The sequence below is a fragment of the Mastomys coucha genome, unplaced genomic scaffold (assembly GCF_008632895.1).
Source record: "Mastomys coucha isolate ucsf_1 unplaced genomic scaffold, UCSF_Mcou_1 pScaffold22, whole genome shotgun sequence".
Lineage (NCBI taxonomy): Eukaryota > Metazoa > Chordata > Mammalia > Rodentia > Muridae > Mastomys > Mastomys coucha.
Genome location: NW_022196905.1, coordinates 7,803,112 through 7,818,958, shown reverse-complemented (window position 1 = coordinate 7,818,958; position 15,847 = coordinate 7,803,112). Strand labels below are relative to the sequence as shown.

General features: G+C 40.1%; 2 protein-coding genes across 14 annotated transcripts in view; one reads left to right on the top strand and one right to left on the bottom strand.

The window, feature by feature from the left end:
- Window positions 1-13,179, top strand: part of Usp34 (ubiquitin specific peptidase 34) — a 191,979-nt gene extending 178,800 nt beyond the window's left edge. For 5 of the 6 annotated variants that reach the window (XM_031342435.1, XM_031342437.1, XM_031342439.1 and 2 more), the window contains 5 exons: window positions 8,109-8,188; window positions 9,918-10,058; window positions 10,178-10,321; window positions 11,290-11,449; window positions 11,683-12,837. In XM_031342435.1, coding sequence (XP_031198295.1) covers window positions 8,109-8,188; window positions 9,918-10,058; window positions 10,178-10,321; window positions 11,290-11,449; window positions 11,683-12,287 — 1,130 coding nt within the window. In that variant the 3' untranslated portion in view covers window positions 12,288-12,837. Of the gene's footprint in view, window positions 1-8,108; window positions 8,189-9,917; window positions 10,059-10,177; window positions 10,322-11,289; window positions 11,450-11,682 lie in introns of all 6 variants that reach the window. The other variant, XM_031342440.1, reaches the window with a different exon arrangement.
- The window catches only part of LOC116071061 (activator of 90 kDa heat shock protein ATPase homolog 2), an 11,683-nt gene continuing 6,267 nt past the window's right edge, over window positions 10,432-15,847 (bottom strand). For 4 of the 8 annotated variants that reach the window (XM_031342445.1, XM_031342449.1, XM_031342446.1 and 1 more), the window contains 5 exons: window positions 15,324-15,412; window positions 14,578-14,685; window positions 14,120-14,221; window positions 13,774-13,825; window positions 13,163-13,674 (listed from right to left, as the gene is read on the bottom strand). In XM_031342445.1, coding sequence (XP_031198305.1) covers window positions 13,502-13,674; window positions 13,774-13,825; window positions 14,120-14,221; window positions 14,578-14,685; window positions 15,324-15,412 — 524 coding nt within the window. In that variant the 3' untranslated portion in view covers window positions 13,163-13,501. Of the gene's footprint in view, window positions 13,694-13,773; window positions 13,826-14,119; window positions 14,222-14,577; window positions 14,686-15,323; window positions 15,413-15,847 lie in introns of all 8 variants that reach the window. The other 4 variants (XM_031342448.1, XM_031342442.1, XM_031342443.1 and 1 more) reach the window with 3 other exon arrangements.

Genomic DNA, 15,847 nt, shown 5'->3' with positions numbered 1-15,847 from the left:
GCTCAGATAGGTGTTTCCAGATAGTGACCTTTGGACAACTTCCAGGTAACTGTGTTTATATAATTTATAACAAAGTATGTGAAGAGCTGTTCTTGATACTTGGACAGTGTTGACCAAGTAATGAGTGTTCTACCATTTTCGACTGTTTCTTTCATCAACACAAATATATACTTTCATGGAAATTAAAAATGGATACGGGTAGTTTGATAATGGTACCTTATATCTGAATTCCCACACTTGTAATCTCAGCACTCAGGAGCCTGTGGCAGGAAGATGGCCATGAGTTAAGACCTATCTGGGCTCCATAGAGAAACTGTCTATGAGGACAAGCAGAACTAAGTAAAGTGAGAGAAAGGGTAACCCTTGCCAGCTGCATGCCAAGTGAACCTTCTAAGTAACGTGAAGCAGTGTTGATTCTGCATTATTTAGTTCCTTCTAGCTACACTTGTACTCTGGAGGGTTCTTCAGTGGCATACATCTTGTCAGATGCTCTGTGTTACCACAGGATGCTAGCTACTAGCCATGCTAGCTTAAAAATTTGAAATGTGACCAAATTCCAGTGTTAACTAAACTTAAATAGCCAGAATCTGGCAGTTAAGCAAAGCACTAGATCCAAACCCAATCCCTAGAGCAAACACCTGAAAGTTTCTCTATCCATTCCTGGCTAATGTGCAAAGCTGGAAATCTTCTTGGGAATTTTGATAGAGACTTTAGAACAATGGTATCCTACCATATGCGAAAATATTATACCCCAGAGTTTGCCATTAATTCTTCTTCTGGCTGACACAACTATTTCCAAAGAAAGACACCCGAGAAAGGGCTTAAGAAAACAAAACTTAGGCTCATGACAGCAGTAATACTAAGTGTTGATTTCTATGACTCTTTCAGAAAAAAGTGGAGAGGGGTAAGTCTAAACTGATAATCTTACTCATTTGAGCCTTGAATTTAGATAGTGCATAGATTAACATAGGTAAGATTATCTCAAACCTGTATTGGGTTGCCAAGTTGGAATAAAAGTCTTTGTTGTTTCAATATGGGCAACTGAACAAAACGTGCAGTTGCTCATGCCTTTACTCATGCTAGAACTCTTGCTAAGGCAAAAGAATTGGGCGCTCCCTGCCTGCTTGGGCTACATAGGAACCCATTAGCAAGAAACAGTTATCCCTTGCATTTCTGAATACCATCATAATTTCATTTCTTTGTCATTTTACTTTCATTTTTAAAATATATTTCCTTTCACAAAAGTAAACTAGAATGGTTCAAACCATGGGGGGAAAAAAGAGCAAGCAAACACACATATTTAGTAGATATTAAAGATAATATCCAATTAGTAGAGTAGAGGTGATATTATCACCATACACTTGGGGGTAATGCAAAAAATATCAAAAACTCAGTCAAGATAGTTGTTGACTCCATAATGAGTTTGAGGCCAGCCTGGGCTGCTTGAGACCTTGCCCCTGTTCCAGGGATGGCAAAAGATAGCAATCAATAGAAAAGGACACCTAGCAGCCTCCACAAAAGCACACGTACTTGCATCACACATGTATACAAACACACATGAGATCATATTTAGCAGGTTATAAAAACCAAGAAGCAAGGGCTGCAGAGATGGCTTAGGGGTTAAGAGCACTGACTACTCTTCCAGAGGTCCTGAGTTCAATTCCCAGCAACCACTTAGTGGCTCACAAACATCTGTAATGGGATCTGATGCCCTCTTCTGGTGTGTCTGAAGAGATCATACTCACATATGAAGTAAAGAAAAAAGAAAAAGAAAAACAGAAGCAATAAACTTAAGAAATTTTTGGTTACATAAAAATTGAAATTGTTAAGTTGTGAAAACATCATACAGTATAAACTAGTGGTCTATTGTGATCTCTGTGAGTCGAAGGCAAACCAGAACTACATGGTAAAACCCTGTCAAAAAAACAAAACAAAACAAAAAACCAAAAATCACAAAGTAGCTATGGGAAAGTGTTGGCCAATTAAACAGATAAATAGCTACCAATACAAGGGCTGAAGGAGTTGAAGGGGTTTGCAACCCCATAAGAAGAACAATATCAACCAACCAGACTCCCCCAGAACTCCCAGGGTCTAAGCCATCAACAAAGGAGTACATATGGCTCCAGCTGCATATGTAGCAGATAATGGCCTTATCATGCATCAATGGGAGGAGAGGTCCTTGGTCCTATGAAGGCTGGATAGATGCCCCAAGGTAGGGGAATTGAGGGCGGGAAGATGGGAGTGGGTGGGTGGGTGGAGGAACACCCTCATAGATGCAGAGGGATGGGGGATGGGATAGGGTGTTTCCAGGAGGGAGTGAAACTGGGAAAGGGGATAACATTTGAAATGTAAATAAAGAAAATATCCAATTTTTTTTTTAAAAAAAGCTACCAATACACAAAATGGTTTTAGGCTTTGATTAAGTGAAAACTAAGCAAAATTACTACATGGATAGTTAATACCATCCCACACAAAAGTATTCATTAACCATATGAGAAGTTGCCTCATTAATATAAAAGCAAATGATGATTTAACCTAAGAGAGTAAGTTAGTGGAAGAACATTTTGGCTATACCCATTCTTCAGAGATTAAGGAAAGCAGCTAATGAATGGAATACTATCAATTTTGGGAAGCAATTTGGCATTGTCAGTTAAAACTTTGCATATTCCTTACTCTGTTCTCATAAAAATGGAAGATAACACACAGGATGTTTATTTTCACTTTATTCATAGTGTATGAATTAGAAACAAAAATGTCCACCAATGAGAACATATTTTAGTAAGACATTTCATTGGTATTATATAGTCCTCCATACAAACAGGTTACATTTCATGACTTAATATGGGGAAGAAAAACAGCCTAGAAAATAGAGTTGATGGTATGCAGCTCAATGATCCAGTAGAGGTTAGGTCCAGCCCCTAGAACTTGAGGGTAAGAGAGCAATGCAAAGATTATAACTACATTTATACCCTTATTAACAAAAATAAGGCCAGGTGTGGTTGTGTACACCTTAAATCCCAGCTCTTGGGAATCAGTCTGATCTCTTAAAGGCAGCCTGGTCCACAGAGTGAGTTCCAGGATAGCCAGGACTACAGTGAGACCCTGTGTCAAAATGAACAAATCAACAGCCAAGAGAATAATACTGTTGCATGAAATAAGATCATGGAGTGCTTTTATATACTTGTATTGGTGAAATTATTTGTAATGACCCTGCACTGTGGTTGGTTGGTTGCTTTTGAGACAGGGTATCTCTGTGTAGCCCTGTCCGTCTTAGCAGTGTAGGCCAGATTGGCCTCTTACTTAAGAGATCTGCTTTCCATTGCTTCCTTAGTGCGGGGGTTAACCTTGACCATGTCCAGGTTATGATTGGGATTTCTTGGAGGAATATAGAAAATGATATTCCAAACTATAATTAACCACTCCCCCCCCCCCAATAGTAGAATGGTCAAATACAAGTTAAATCAATTCTTAAATTTTACCTTTTTCATTTAAATTTTATTTTGGGGGATTTTATTTGTTTCCTTTTTAAAATTATTTATTTACATACCAAATGTTGACCTCCCCCAACTCCCAGAGTTCTTCACCCCATCCCCCTTCCCTTTACCTCTCCTCTGAGAGAGTGCCTCCCATCCCAACCCCTAGGCATCCTCCTTCTCTGGGGCATCAAGTCAGTATAGGATTAGGCACATCCTCTCCCACTAGGGCCAGACTCAGCCACCAGTCCTTGGCTACATATGTGCTAGGGTCCTTAGACCAGCCAGTACATGCTCTTTGTTTGGTGGCTTAGTCTCTGGGAACTCCCTGGGGTCCAGGTTAGTTGACACTGTTGGTCTTCCTGTGGGGTTGCAATCCCCTTCGGTTCCTTCAGTCCTTTCCCTAACTCTTCCATAGGGGTTCCTGACCTTTAATCCAATGGTTGGCTATGAGTATCTGCATCTCTCCCTGTCAGCTTCTGGTAGAACCTTTCAGAGGACAGCCATGCTAGGCTCCTGTCTGCAAATATGGCATAGCATCAGTAATAGCGTCAGGGTTTGGTGCCCACCCATGGGACAGATCCCAAGTTGGGCCCATCACTGGTCGATCTTTCCTTCAGTCTCTGCTCCACTTTTGTCCCTGCATTTCTTTTAGATCACTTACATTTTAATTTTCAGTGACAAAACCAGTCCTGTGCCTTTAGCATTTAACATTATTTGTGAAATTTGTCTGAATGTATTAAAGAAAAGGTTTTTGGCAAGTAACATATACTTATAAAGCAAAACAAAAATATTTTTAAGAAAAAGTCTTGCTATATATCTCTGGCTATCCAGGAACTCACAGTGTAGACCAGGCTGGCTTCTCAGAGACACACTTGCTGCTGCTACTTAATGCTGCAATGATAGGAGTGTGCCATCACACCCACTAAGACTTGTTTGTTTAAAAGCTAGGCGTGGTGCTATATACTTTTTAAAGATTTATTTCATTGATGTTTATGAGTTTTTGTATACCATGTGTATACCATGTGTTTCTACTGTTAGAAGACAACCCTGGGACTAGAGTTACAGGTGCTCCTGAGCCTCCAAGTTTGTACTGAAAATGAAACCCTAGCCCTCTGTAAGAGCAGCAAGTGCTTTGAACTGATAAGCCAACTCTCCCTTAAAAAGAGTTCTCTTTAATAAACATATACGATTTCATGGTATGCATGTACAAATCCGTGATATAGAAAGCACACTCTGATTCATGCTTTTCTTTAGGGTATAGTGTTATTGACTGGAAAATGGCTGGCTTTCCTAAATGCTTCAAAGGGTGAATATATTTCAGACATTTCAGACCCCTGACTTTCAATGCAGCTACAAAGCTAGCTTTACCAGTCCAGCAGGAGTAAATCTACATATGCTACACATAGTAAGACAAAGTTAACTGTTTGCCAGTTTGTTCATCTGCAGAGGAACTGATAAGGGTGTCTGACTATTCCACAGTCAGTAGGTTACTTAGTGGGTATGAAATTAGAAGAGGAACTCTATTAGATAATGGGTATTTTTTTGCCTAAGGTGTCTTGATTATAGCTTTTATCCACTAACTGATGCCACTGCTACCCTAAGATAACCATGGGTGGGAATGACACTGCTATAGAAGAAATTGTGACTATGAAATATTTTATCCTGACTACAATCATACCATTTTCCCTACAAAAGCAACTAGAAAGGTTTTACTGACTAACCACACAGTGACTTCTACAGTCTCAGGTGCTCAGACAGAGAAATGCTGTATTTATAGCCATTTTTGAGTGAGGAATGGGGCACAGTATGGACCTTGCTCGAGAATGCCTGTAAGTCACAGAGTAAAGAAAGATAAGCTATGCAGAATACAGTTTATTTTAGATGTACCATTCTATTTACTGAGGGAAAGCCTAGACATGCACCTGAGGCTAAAGAAGTGGTTCAGCATACTGTTTTTGCAGAAGGCTGGTGGGTGTTGGCTCCTAACACCCACCATGTTAGGCAGCTCACAACCACCTGTGCAACTCGTTCTCTAAGAGATCTGATGCCCACTTCTGTACTCTGCTCGTGCACACAGACAAACAGGGTAAAAGATAAAGACATGAACCTGAGGGTTTAGTGACTGCTTCTCCGTGTGTTGTACCCAGTCAGTGAGACAGATAACAAGGAGAAGTATGTAGAGTTAAGAGAACATTGGTTTCTCACTCATCCCCATTGTGAAAATTTGAGAAGTTTCAGAAATCCTGTTCCTTTGAAGGAACAACCTTCTTTTCAGAGGAAGCAGTTTGAGAGGGAGTTAAAGGAACTAGAAGGTGCCAATACTGGTGGCATAGTGTTGTCCAGAGTTCATTGAATGAGCTCTCAAGCCTGAGAAGAAGCTCAATGGAAGAGCATTCCACTGAGCATGCCTAAGGCCCTGGCTTGATCCCTGTAAAGTGTGGTGGGGAAGGCATTTAGTAAACAATGGTACAGATAAATGTGAAGATGAGCAGTGGTCCCAGAGGATGGGAGTGAGTACATAAATGTAGATTATTGGAAAGGTATGGGCATTAAGATTAGATAACTGTGGGATGCTTGTAACTAACAGGCGTGGGGGTGAATCTTGAGACTATTACAAACCCACTCTGAGCCTAAAAGATCTTCCTTCATTCAAGAAAAGGAAACAAGCTGAGCAGGGTACTGTGTGTCTATATATCTCCACTTAGGAGTTGGAGGCAAGAGCATCAGGCAGTCAGGGCCGACTTTGGTTGTACTAGAACCTGTCTCAGGAGAAAGAGCAGAAATCATCCCCTTCTCTCACCCCACCACCTACCTACATACATACACAGATAGACAGATAGACAGAGATTGATTGATTGATTGATTGATTGATTGATTGATTGATTGATTGATGAGAGTTTATATCCCAGCAGTAGTCTGGGCACTGACTGGCAAACTGAAAATCTGGATACTAGTAACAGGCTCTATAAGCCACATGCTTAAGTTCACATGTTCTTTGGCTTGTTATCATTATTTATTTTAATGTTTTTATCTTTATTGATCCTTTAAAATATAAAAGCTCTCAGGTCTAGGAGTCCAACACCTATAATCCCACACCCTTGAGGCAGAGACAAGAGGACTGTGAGTTTCAAAACCAGCTTGGGCTTTGGATCAAGAGACCATGGTGTCATAGTTAAATACAAAGTAAAGGCTTTTCTTAACTCACCCAGTCATAAAACAGGTAGCATCAGACTTGGCCCAAGGGTCATATTTTGCCAACACTTATTTCATGGTCAGTCACAACTATGGAAACCAATCCCTGTAGCCACTAGTTTGATGGCTCATTTATACATGCTATTGTGGATAAATGCTTCCAGCCTCATCTAGATTAGGTTAGAATAAAAGATGAGAAATGTCTTTACAGGGGACTAATAAATAGGCTTAATTCTGAAAAAGATCCCTAAGTGTGTGATCTGCTGTTTTAAAGATCTCAAAGCCTTGGTCCCACCTACCAGGAGTTCTTAAAAAGCTAATAGCGATCTGCTAAGGGTAGGGTTCATATTTATATATTATGAAAATTAGAATAGAATGTTTTTTAACACATGAAAATTGTGATTCAAATTTTAGTTTCAGTTAAGTTGTAATTGGAACTGGCCATGCTTGTTCAATTTGCTGCCTTCTTTGCCACTGGGTACTGTCTTCATAGATTTGAGTATCTGCAGTAGGCATCCTATGGCCTCAAAGCCACTGTTTGCTCTCCACCGAAAACCTACTCACTCGCAATCCAACCCATAGTTTTTAACTAGAAGTTTATATCCTACTAATTCTTTGTAGTTATTTTTTCTTGAGGGTGAAAAAACTTTTATGGAGGGACCTGACATTGCAGCCTTTATCAGAGAGGGAAGAGGGTAGAGGGAAGGAGGAACATACTGAATTATCTATTCAACATCTAGAAATTAAAATTGGAGGCTTCAGGACTTGGATTGTAGCTCTATCTTATGTGCCTGAGCCCCTGGTTTCAAAACCCAGGAAAACACACATATACACGCTCATATGCACGCACATGCACAGAGGAGGGTCCTAAGAGCAATCATTGACAGTCCTAAATCTGATCTACCCAGAACATCCTGAGGACAAGGCAAGAAGACCGTAGTAGATTTAGAGCAGTGTTTACTTAAGTACACACAGAAAACAAGAGAGGAAGAAATGGAATGCTCTGGAATGTAGTTCTCCTTACCTTCTCTCAGTTCCTTCTGAATGTAACACCTCACAAAGTTTCTAATGTACCGAGTGCTTCCTTTCCAAGAAGCTTTGAAAACCACTTGCAGTTACTTTAATCTTCTCTGAGTACTGATAAGTACCAGTACTCAGAAACAAACAGCTGGTTGAAGTTGTCTTAGATCCCTCTGGGAATGAGATTCAAGGGTGTATGAATAAAATCACAATTCCACATTTTAAATTATTGTACTGCTTAAAACACTGAAATGAATTCTCCTGTAAGTATTTTTATATATATTCTAAGTATGCAAGCAATGTGCAATTCAAGCCAGAGATAACAGAGATAGTTAACAGTATTATATCTGCAGTTCAGTAACTCAGCAGTATAACTTATAACCTGTTATGATTTTTTTTTTTGTATTTCTTAAATATTAGGTGTCCTGGTTGCCTATGAAGGCTTGCCACTTCATCTTGCACTGTTCCCCAAACTTTGGACTGAGCTATGCCAGACTCAGGTAAAAGCAAATGAGTTTTTAGATGACAGGTCTGTGATTTCTCATTCATAGCTTGGAAGCTGGCCTTTAAGTAAATAAGTAATGTTTGTACAGGTGTTAGAGAATTGTGAAAAATAGTCTAATATAAGGTTTGTCTCATTCCTTGGATCTGGCCTGAGGGATCTCCACAAACACAAACTATTTGATTTCTTCTAGTTGTATCTTCCCAGAGGAAAGACTGTGAACCTTTCCTATGTAAAACTCTTTAGTGCACTGTACTTGATGAAGTACATTCTCCGATGGGGCAGTGGTGAAGACATTTCTTTACTGTTCACTGTGCTGTATGTTTTAAGTTATTTAGGGCCCCAAGCTACAAGACTGTATATCACATCACCTGTTCCCTGGAGAATGTTATTTTCTATAGTAGTGTTTATTATAACTATTGCTACAATGAGTGTTAGTTACAGGAAGTGTGTTACAAATCTTTGGAAGGCATTGAGCCTAATTAGCCGATGTAATTGGCACACAGAAAATAACGTACTGATTAAGTTTTTGAGGCAGGGTCTCTATTTGTACCTCTTACTATCTGGAACTCACTGTATTGACTAGGCTGGCCTCAAACTTAGAGATCTATCCTTTGCCTCAGGAATTCTGGGTTTGAGAGTGTGTGCCACAATGCACTGGTTGACTTGGAACTGAGTCATCTCTTCAGTAAATTGGAGCAGATTTCTGCTTTCTCCTTTCTGCCACTACTATTGCTCTTTTCACCAGTGGTCTAAGTTTTTTTTTAATTTATATAATTGGGCATTTTGTCTATGTTCTGTGGGCATACAGTGCCCTTGGAAGCTAGAGAGTCTCTCTTGAGACTGGAGAGTTATAGATGGTTGTGGGCTGCTGTGTAGGCGCCCGGAATTGAACCCAGGCCCTCTGGCAAAGCAGCTAGTGAAGGCTTTTAGCTGACAAGCTATCTCCTCAGCCCCCAGCACTCAGGATCCAAAAAGAGCCTGCCCTATTCTATTCTTAAATTCTTGAGTGGCCTTGAACTGACTTACTCATTAAAATATGTTGATAAATGCATATATCTAAATTCTTGTTTACTTATGTAATATATATACCCATATAAGTAATGTAGATGGAGTGTTTGTTGAAAGACATGCTACTTGTATTTAAGAGTTATCCATATGAAAACAGAAAAGCCAGGTTTTAGTAAAATTTCCAAACATTGGGATCCCCAAATTCTATGTGAAACAAATAGGAAAATGAGATCAAACAGTAAACCTTACTTTGGTATGTATGTAGTTTGGTCATCTATTAGTTTATCCATTGACTGTCCCCTTAACACACTCATATCCTATGCGGTAAGGTTTGATTTTAATCCTTGTTAACTCTGTGCTGAGTAATAAAGGTACATTTCTTTTTAAAGTATGTGTTGACAGGTCTGTAGGGATGGCCAGTGCTTAGGGCACTCACTAGCTGCTCTTCCAGAGGACCCAAGTCTGATTCCCAGCACCCACGTGGCTGCTAACAGCTATCTGCAACTCTAATTAATGGGGTATTTAACACCCTCTTCTGACCTCTGTGGACATGGGATAGGCACATATGTACACATAGATGCAGGCAAACACCCACCTACCCACACAACACATGTACTGAGTTTTGCCATTGCAAATTGTTGTAGTTCCACCTGTAACTGAACATCACCCAAAGGTCCCCAACTCCTAACCGAAGTGCTTCTTCTCCCCTGCCTTAGTCGGCTATGTCGAAAAACTGCATCAAGCTTCTGTGTGAAGATCCTGTTTTTGCAGAGTACATTAAATGTATCCTAATGGATGAAAGAACTTTTCTAAACAACAATATCGTCTACACATTCATGACACATTTCCTTCTAAAGGTATGTATGTAGCTCTTCTGAAATGTTTCTCCTTAATTGTGTGTGCTTATTATTCTGGTTTTGAGTTTTAGGATTTGTCGTGTTCATGTACACACTCATGGACATGAGTTCTTTTCCAGGTTCAAAGTCAAGTGTTCTCAGAAGCAAACTGTGCCAGTTTGATCAGTACCCTTATCACAAACCTGATAAATCAGTATCAAAACCTACAATCTGATTTCACCAACCGAGTTGAAATTTCAAAAGCAAGTGCTTCTTTAAATGGGGTAAGAACTGTGCCAAAAAGCTCAAAACTCACCCTAATTCAGCTCTTAGTTTGCCATTGTGTAACTTTGTTGTCATGAGTTTAAGTTACTATTTTAAGGATCATGCATGATGAGAAGCACTGTTTTAATTAAGTGTTCACACTTACAGCATACACTTTCCAGTATTGAGAACTGAGTGACATCCAATATGTTAAGGGTTATGAGACCAATAAGACCTGAGATGGTGGCATACACTTGTAATCCTAGCACTTGAGAGGCAGAGGCAGGAAGATCAGTGGCAATTTGAGACTAGCTTGGTACACAAGTTTAAGCCTACCAGGGCTAGAGATCTGAGTCTATAAAAAACAGAATATATATTTTAAACTTGTGATTATTGTATTGTTTTCTGTGGCTAAGTAATCAAAGCAGTCACACTTACGCGTATAAAGGCAGTTAAAACTAGAGAGTGTTGATTTACATTCGTTCACTCAGCTGTAGATTGGAACATCCTAGAAACACACCAACTTTCATTCAGTACAAGATGCTTACAGGCCGGAACTGGCTAACAACAGTCAAACCAAGCTAGGCAGGGAGTTTCTTACCAAGACATCCATTGAAACTGAATGAAATAAAACCCACATTTGTGATGTACCAAGGGAGGTTCGATTTTGAAATTACTATTTAAGTCTAAGCTGCATTATGTGGTTTCTTATTTGAGTCTTTACTCTGGCCTACTTGCATAGGCACATAATAATGCTGGAAACATACCAACTGTTGTTCAGCAGCAGCCTCCTAACTAACAAGATGTTTGAGCCAGTTGAATCACTCAACTGATGAAACACTATGTCTTAATGCTGGTTTTAGCATTAATCCACATTACCAGAGAAGCCAGAATAGATTCCTGGGAAATAAACATCTTCATTTCACTGTGAAGTTTTGTCCAGATGTTGCCTTCAGGATTTGAACTGTTCCTATCTGGGTTTTTGTAGGACCTGAGGGCACTTGCTTTGCTCCTGTCAGTACACACTCCCAAACAATTAAACCCAGCTCTGATCCCAACTCTGCAAGAGCTTTTAAACAAGTGTAGGACTTGTCTGCAGCAGAGAAACTCACTCCAAGAGCAAGAAGCCAAAGAAAGAAAAACTAAAGGTTAGCTGTGTCAACTAAGTCTTGCTGGGTTTGGGGCTGAGGCGTGGCTGGGAGGTTGAAGACAAGCTGGAGGTGTGGCTGATTGCTCTTGCCTAGTAGTGCAAGTCCTTAATGTTGACCTCCAGACTACCAAAAAAAAGCTAACAACAAAATTGTCTTCTCTCATAATCGCCCCCAATAGGATTTAAATGCCCACTTTTGAAGGTTGTTTTAATGTATTTTTCCCCCCACAGATGATGAAGGGGCAACTCCTGTTAAAAGAAGGCGAGTGAGCAGTGACGAAGAGCACACTGTAGACAGCTGCATTGGTGACATAAAAACAGATACCAGGGAGGTCCTGACCCCCACTAGCACCTCAGACAATGAGACAAGAGACTCATCAATTATTGATCCAGGGACAGAGCAAGATCTTCCGTCCCCTGAAAATGGCTCTGTCAAAGAGTACCGAATGGAAGGCCCATCTTCATTTTCAGAAGATGGGTCACATATCCGGTCCCAGCATACAGAGGAACAGTCTAACAATGGCAGGTTTGATGACTGTAAAGAGTTTAAAGACCACTGTTCCAAGGATACTACACTAGCTGAAGATGAATCCGAATTCCCTTCTACATCCATCTCTGCAGTTCTGTCTGACTTAGCTGATCTGAGAAGCTGTGATGGTCAAGCTTTGTCCTCCCAGGACCCTGAAGCTGCTGTGTCCCTCAGTTGTGGCCATTCCAGAGGCCTCATTAGTCATATGCAGCAACACGACATTTTAGATACCCTGTGTAGGACCATTGAATCAACAATCCATGTGGTCACAAGGATATCTGGCAAAGGAAACCAAGCTGCTTCTTGACATTAGACGTGGCATGTCTACTCTCACGTGCCCTCCCCTATGCCGTTTGTCAAGTTCGCTCCTTTGTTTTGTGCTTCAGTTTGTCCAGTGCTCTCTGCTTGAATGGCAAGATAGATTTATAGGCTTCAATTCTTGGTCAGGCAGAATTCCAGATGAAAAAATGTGCATCTTCTGTATACTTTCTAAAGGGCAATCAGATAATGGATGTTTTATGTAATTAAGAGTTCACTGTAGTGGCTTTCATTTAATATGGCTTTCTGGGAGAAGCAGGGCTCTGACCCTGTACGATGTAATTTAAACTTACAGCATTTTTACTGTGTATAATATGGTGTCCTCTGTGCCAGTTTTGTACCTTAAAATAAGAGAGGCAGATTGCCTCTGATCGCTGTGGTTCTTATTATCAAAATTAAGTTTACTTGTATACGGAACAACCACAAGAAATTTGATTCTGTAAAGAATCCTCTTTAGCTGTGGCCTGGCAGTATATAAATGGTGCTTTATTTAACAGAATACCTGTGGAGGAAATAAAGCACACTTGATGTAAAAATAATTGTTTTATTTTCATTGACATGACTGATGTTGTGTACTTATAAACTGACTGTGATAACTTTTCTTTGTTACATAAGTTGTTTCAGTTTCTTCAAAGGAGAGCAGTAAGGAGACTGAAGGGGAACCACGTGGCCATTTTGCTATTTAAGAAGTCCTCTTCAGTCCAAAATAGTTAATTTACCATGCAGATGTCTCATCCCTCTCTAATCCCGAAGTGTCTGACTGTTTGGAAGACAGCAAGGAGAGCCAGAGAAGTGTCACAGAATGCAGCCACCTAGCCCTCACTGCAACACTGATGAACTACACACTTTGGAAACTGGCTTAGAATAAAGGAATAGTATAACATGCCGTTTATTTGTCTTAACCTTAAGTCAACTGTAGCAATCAAGTAGCATCCTATGATCAGACTTAGCTTGGGGAGCTCAGCCTCACCTACTTTTCCCAGAGGAACACCCATGGAAGGTGAGATATGACACCTGATTTCACTCAATGCAGAGTCTAAAATATTTCAAACAATGCTTTTAGATTGTGTTGTTTCATGATTTTCATCCAATACAAAATAAATTAAGGGCCTTGAGGGAAAGGTACTTTTAAGGAAGAAAAAAGGTAAGTAAACAGGATGAGTTTTTGCTTTAAAAAGGATGTCCTTATAAAACCTAACTAATTCAAGCATTCTGGGTGGTAAGCTGAAGTAAACCTTTTATTTCTTCGAAGTACTGCTTCTGCCAACAGAATTTCGTATTCTCCTCTTTACAGACAGGAACTCCCTTACAGTCCAATTGTAATTCCGTTTGCCCTGGAGCAGGCACAAAATTCAGTTCAACTGTTGCATAGTGTTCTGGGGAAAAAACCAGGAGCTTTATTATGACATCAGGAAGAAGAAACTGTGTATGGGACAGCATCAGTTGGCTTTTATATATAACTGCATAGGACATACCTTCTGGCCAGTTCCTACATCTCCATTTCATGATGATTTTCCTATTTGTTACCTGGAGAACAAAGGAGACATTCCACTGAAAACATTGAAAGTGCACAGTCCGTTTTCAAGCTAAACTCTGTACTGGAACCAATAAACAGCATTGTAATCCTGTCTGCCAACTTACATGTCAATGCTCTCCAGTATCCTTGGCAGCAATAATACCATGGACAGAGTACACAGTATGGAACATTTTCTTTTGTTCTTCAAGGAACTTTATTAAAGCATTTGAAATTGCTCATGTTAAGAATAACATGAGTGAAAGGAACATTACCCCAGCTCACCATGTAACCTTGTAGCTGCTTACCAGTTCCACATATTCTCCAGTGATGTTCCCGTCAAACATTTGGAACTTCCCTCCCTTTTCAGCTTCTAATGCAGCGGGAGATTTGGAGAATTTTTGCACCAACTAGCCAAACAAAACAGACACATTATTGCAACATATGCTGCCACCCTCTGCATGTGGTGAGGACCGCATCAGGATCTTACATGGCAGATGAGAATTTCGCCAATGATGTAGTTGAGCTTTGTTTTAATTTTGTTGGACATAATAGCTTTTGCTAACACGAAGTAAAACACAAAGCTTCCTTCTTTATAGAGGGAAAGCTATATATCCCCCAGCTGCTGATACAGTCCAATCATCATGGTCAGAAGGTATCCCTGGATTTTCATCACCAGTATTCTTGCTTTCATCAAAAACTGCCTCTGTTCTTTGTGGAGTATCCTCAAACCACATTTGGTAAAGTAGTTTAAGATGTTACTTACTTCTTTTACAGTGAAGATACTGTATAGCTGTTCTACTGTCGTGTCAAACAGCTCTGTCAAGTGCAAAGCTACTGTGGGAATCCTCACACCCAGTGCCACTGGAGAAGCCTGCATCTCAGATTAAAAAGACATTCAAGACGATGAACAGACCCAAAGAGAATGACAGGAGAACAGCATGGAAGGCCTCTGCTCACCAATGCTTGTTCCTACGAGCAGTCTACCTCTATTCCATTCCTAGGCTATAGCTAAATACCTTTGACCTATTCATAGGGACCCAGAACATGATCACAGGATGAAAGATTACTAAACCTAAGTAAGGGTGGTAACTGCATGCATTCAATCCCATTCCCCAATTCTAAAAAGACAGACTCTCTCCTAATGCCAAGATCAAAGTAGAACATTCTTTCATCACAATATATGACCTTCAAAGTCACCAGCTTTTGCTGGTTATGACGGCTTCATTCTACTAGCAATCAGACATCTGAAGGAGGATCACCATGAATCTAAGGCTAGTCTCTTAATCCATGACTTAATAGTTTTGATAAAATGCTGGTATTTCTACAAGGCCCAGTTATGCTCTCATCCATCAAGAACTGGATAGAGGTAATCAGAATCATGTTAAAAAAGACATCAACATCTTAAGGGGAAATGTGTAGATCAACACCATTTCCTTACCTACAACCCAAAAGGCTGTGGGGAAACTCATTAAGGATGTCCTCCCTCAGTGCGGCCACACAGGCGCATACCTGCAACGTGTTTTCAGTCAGTTTCCTCTGAAGAGTCAGTTCCTGGGTTGCTACAGCTTTTGTTGGTAAAATCATTCCTGTTGTAAATTCTGTAAGGAAACAAAGTTATTAACATACTTTCTTTTATCTAAACTGGCATTTATAAAAACATTTTGAGGCCTTGAAAATAACTGTTTTTATATATATTGCTGACTTATTATTAACAAAGGCCTTTTATTCCTGTTCCAAAGCCTTGCTTTACCACAGTTCTCTAAAATGCAAATTTTCCACCAGTCCTTTTCTAAATAGCTAGGCTGTACATGATTAACTACTAATAGCTTACGGTCCTTACCTCCTGTCAGAACTCTGCTTCCCCTATCACAAAGCTTACTCTCACTAAGTCTTCACAGAAAGAGTGCTGGCCCCAAGCCTGTGTATGCCAATACCTGGACACTCAAGCTTTAAGGATGAGTTGCAGAAAAAGCCCTGTTGGCCACTCTACCCAGCTGTCACCTCAAATTTGGGAAAATGACAATAGCTTTTCT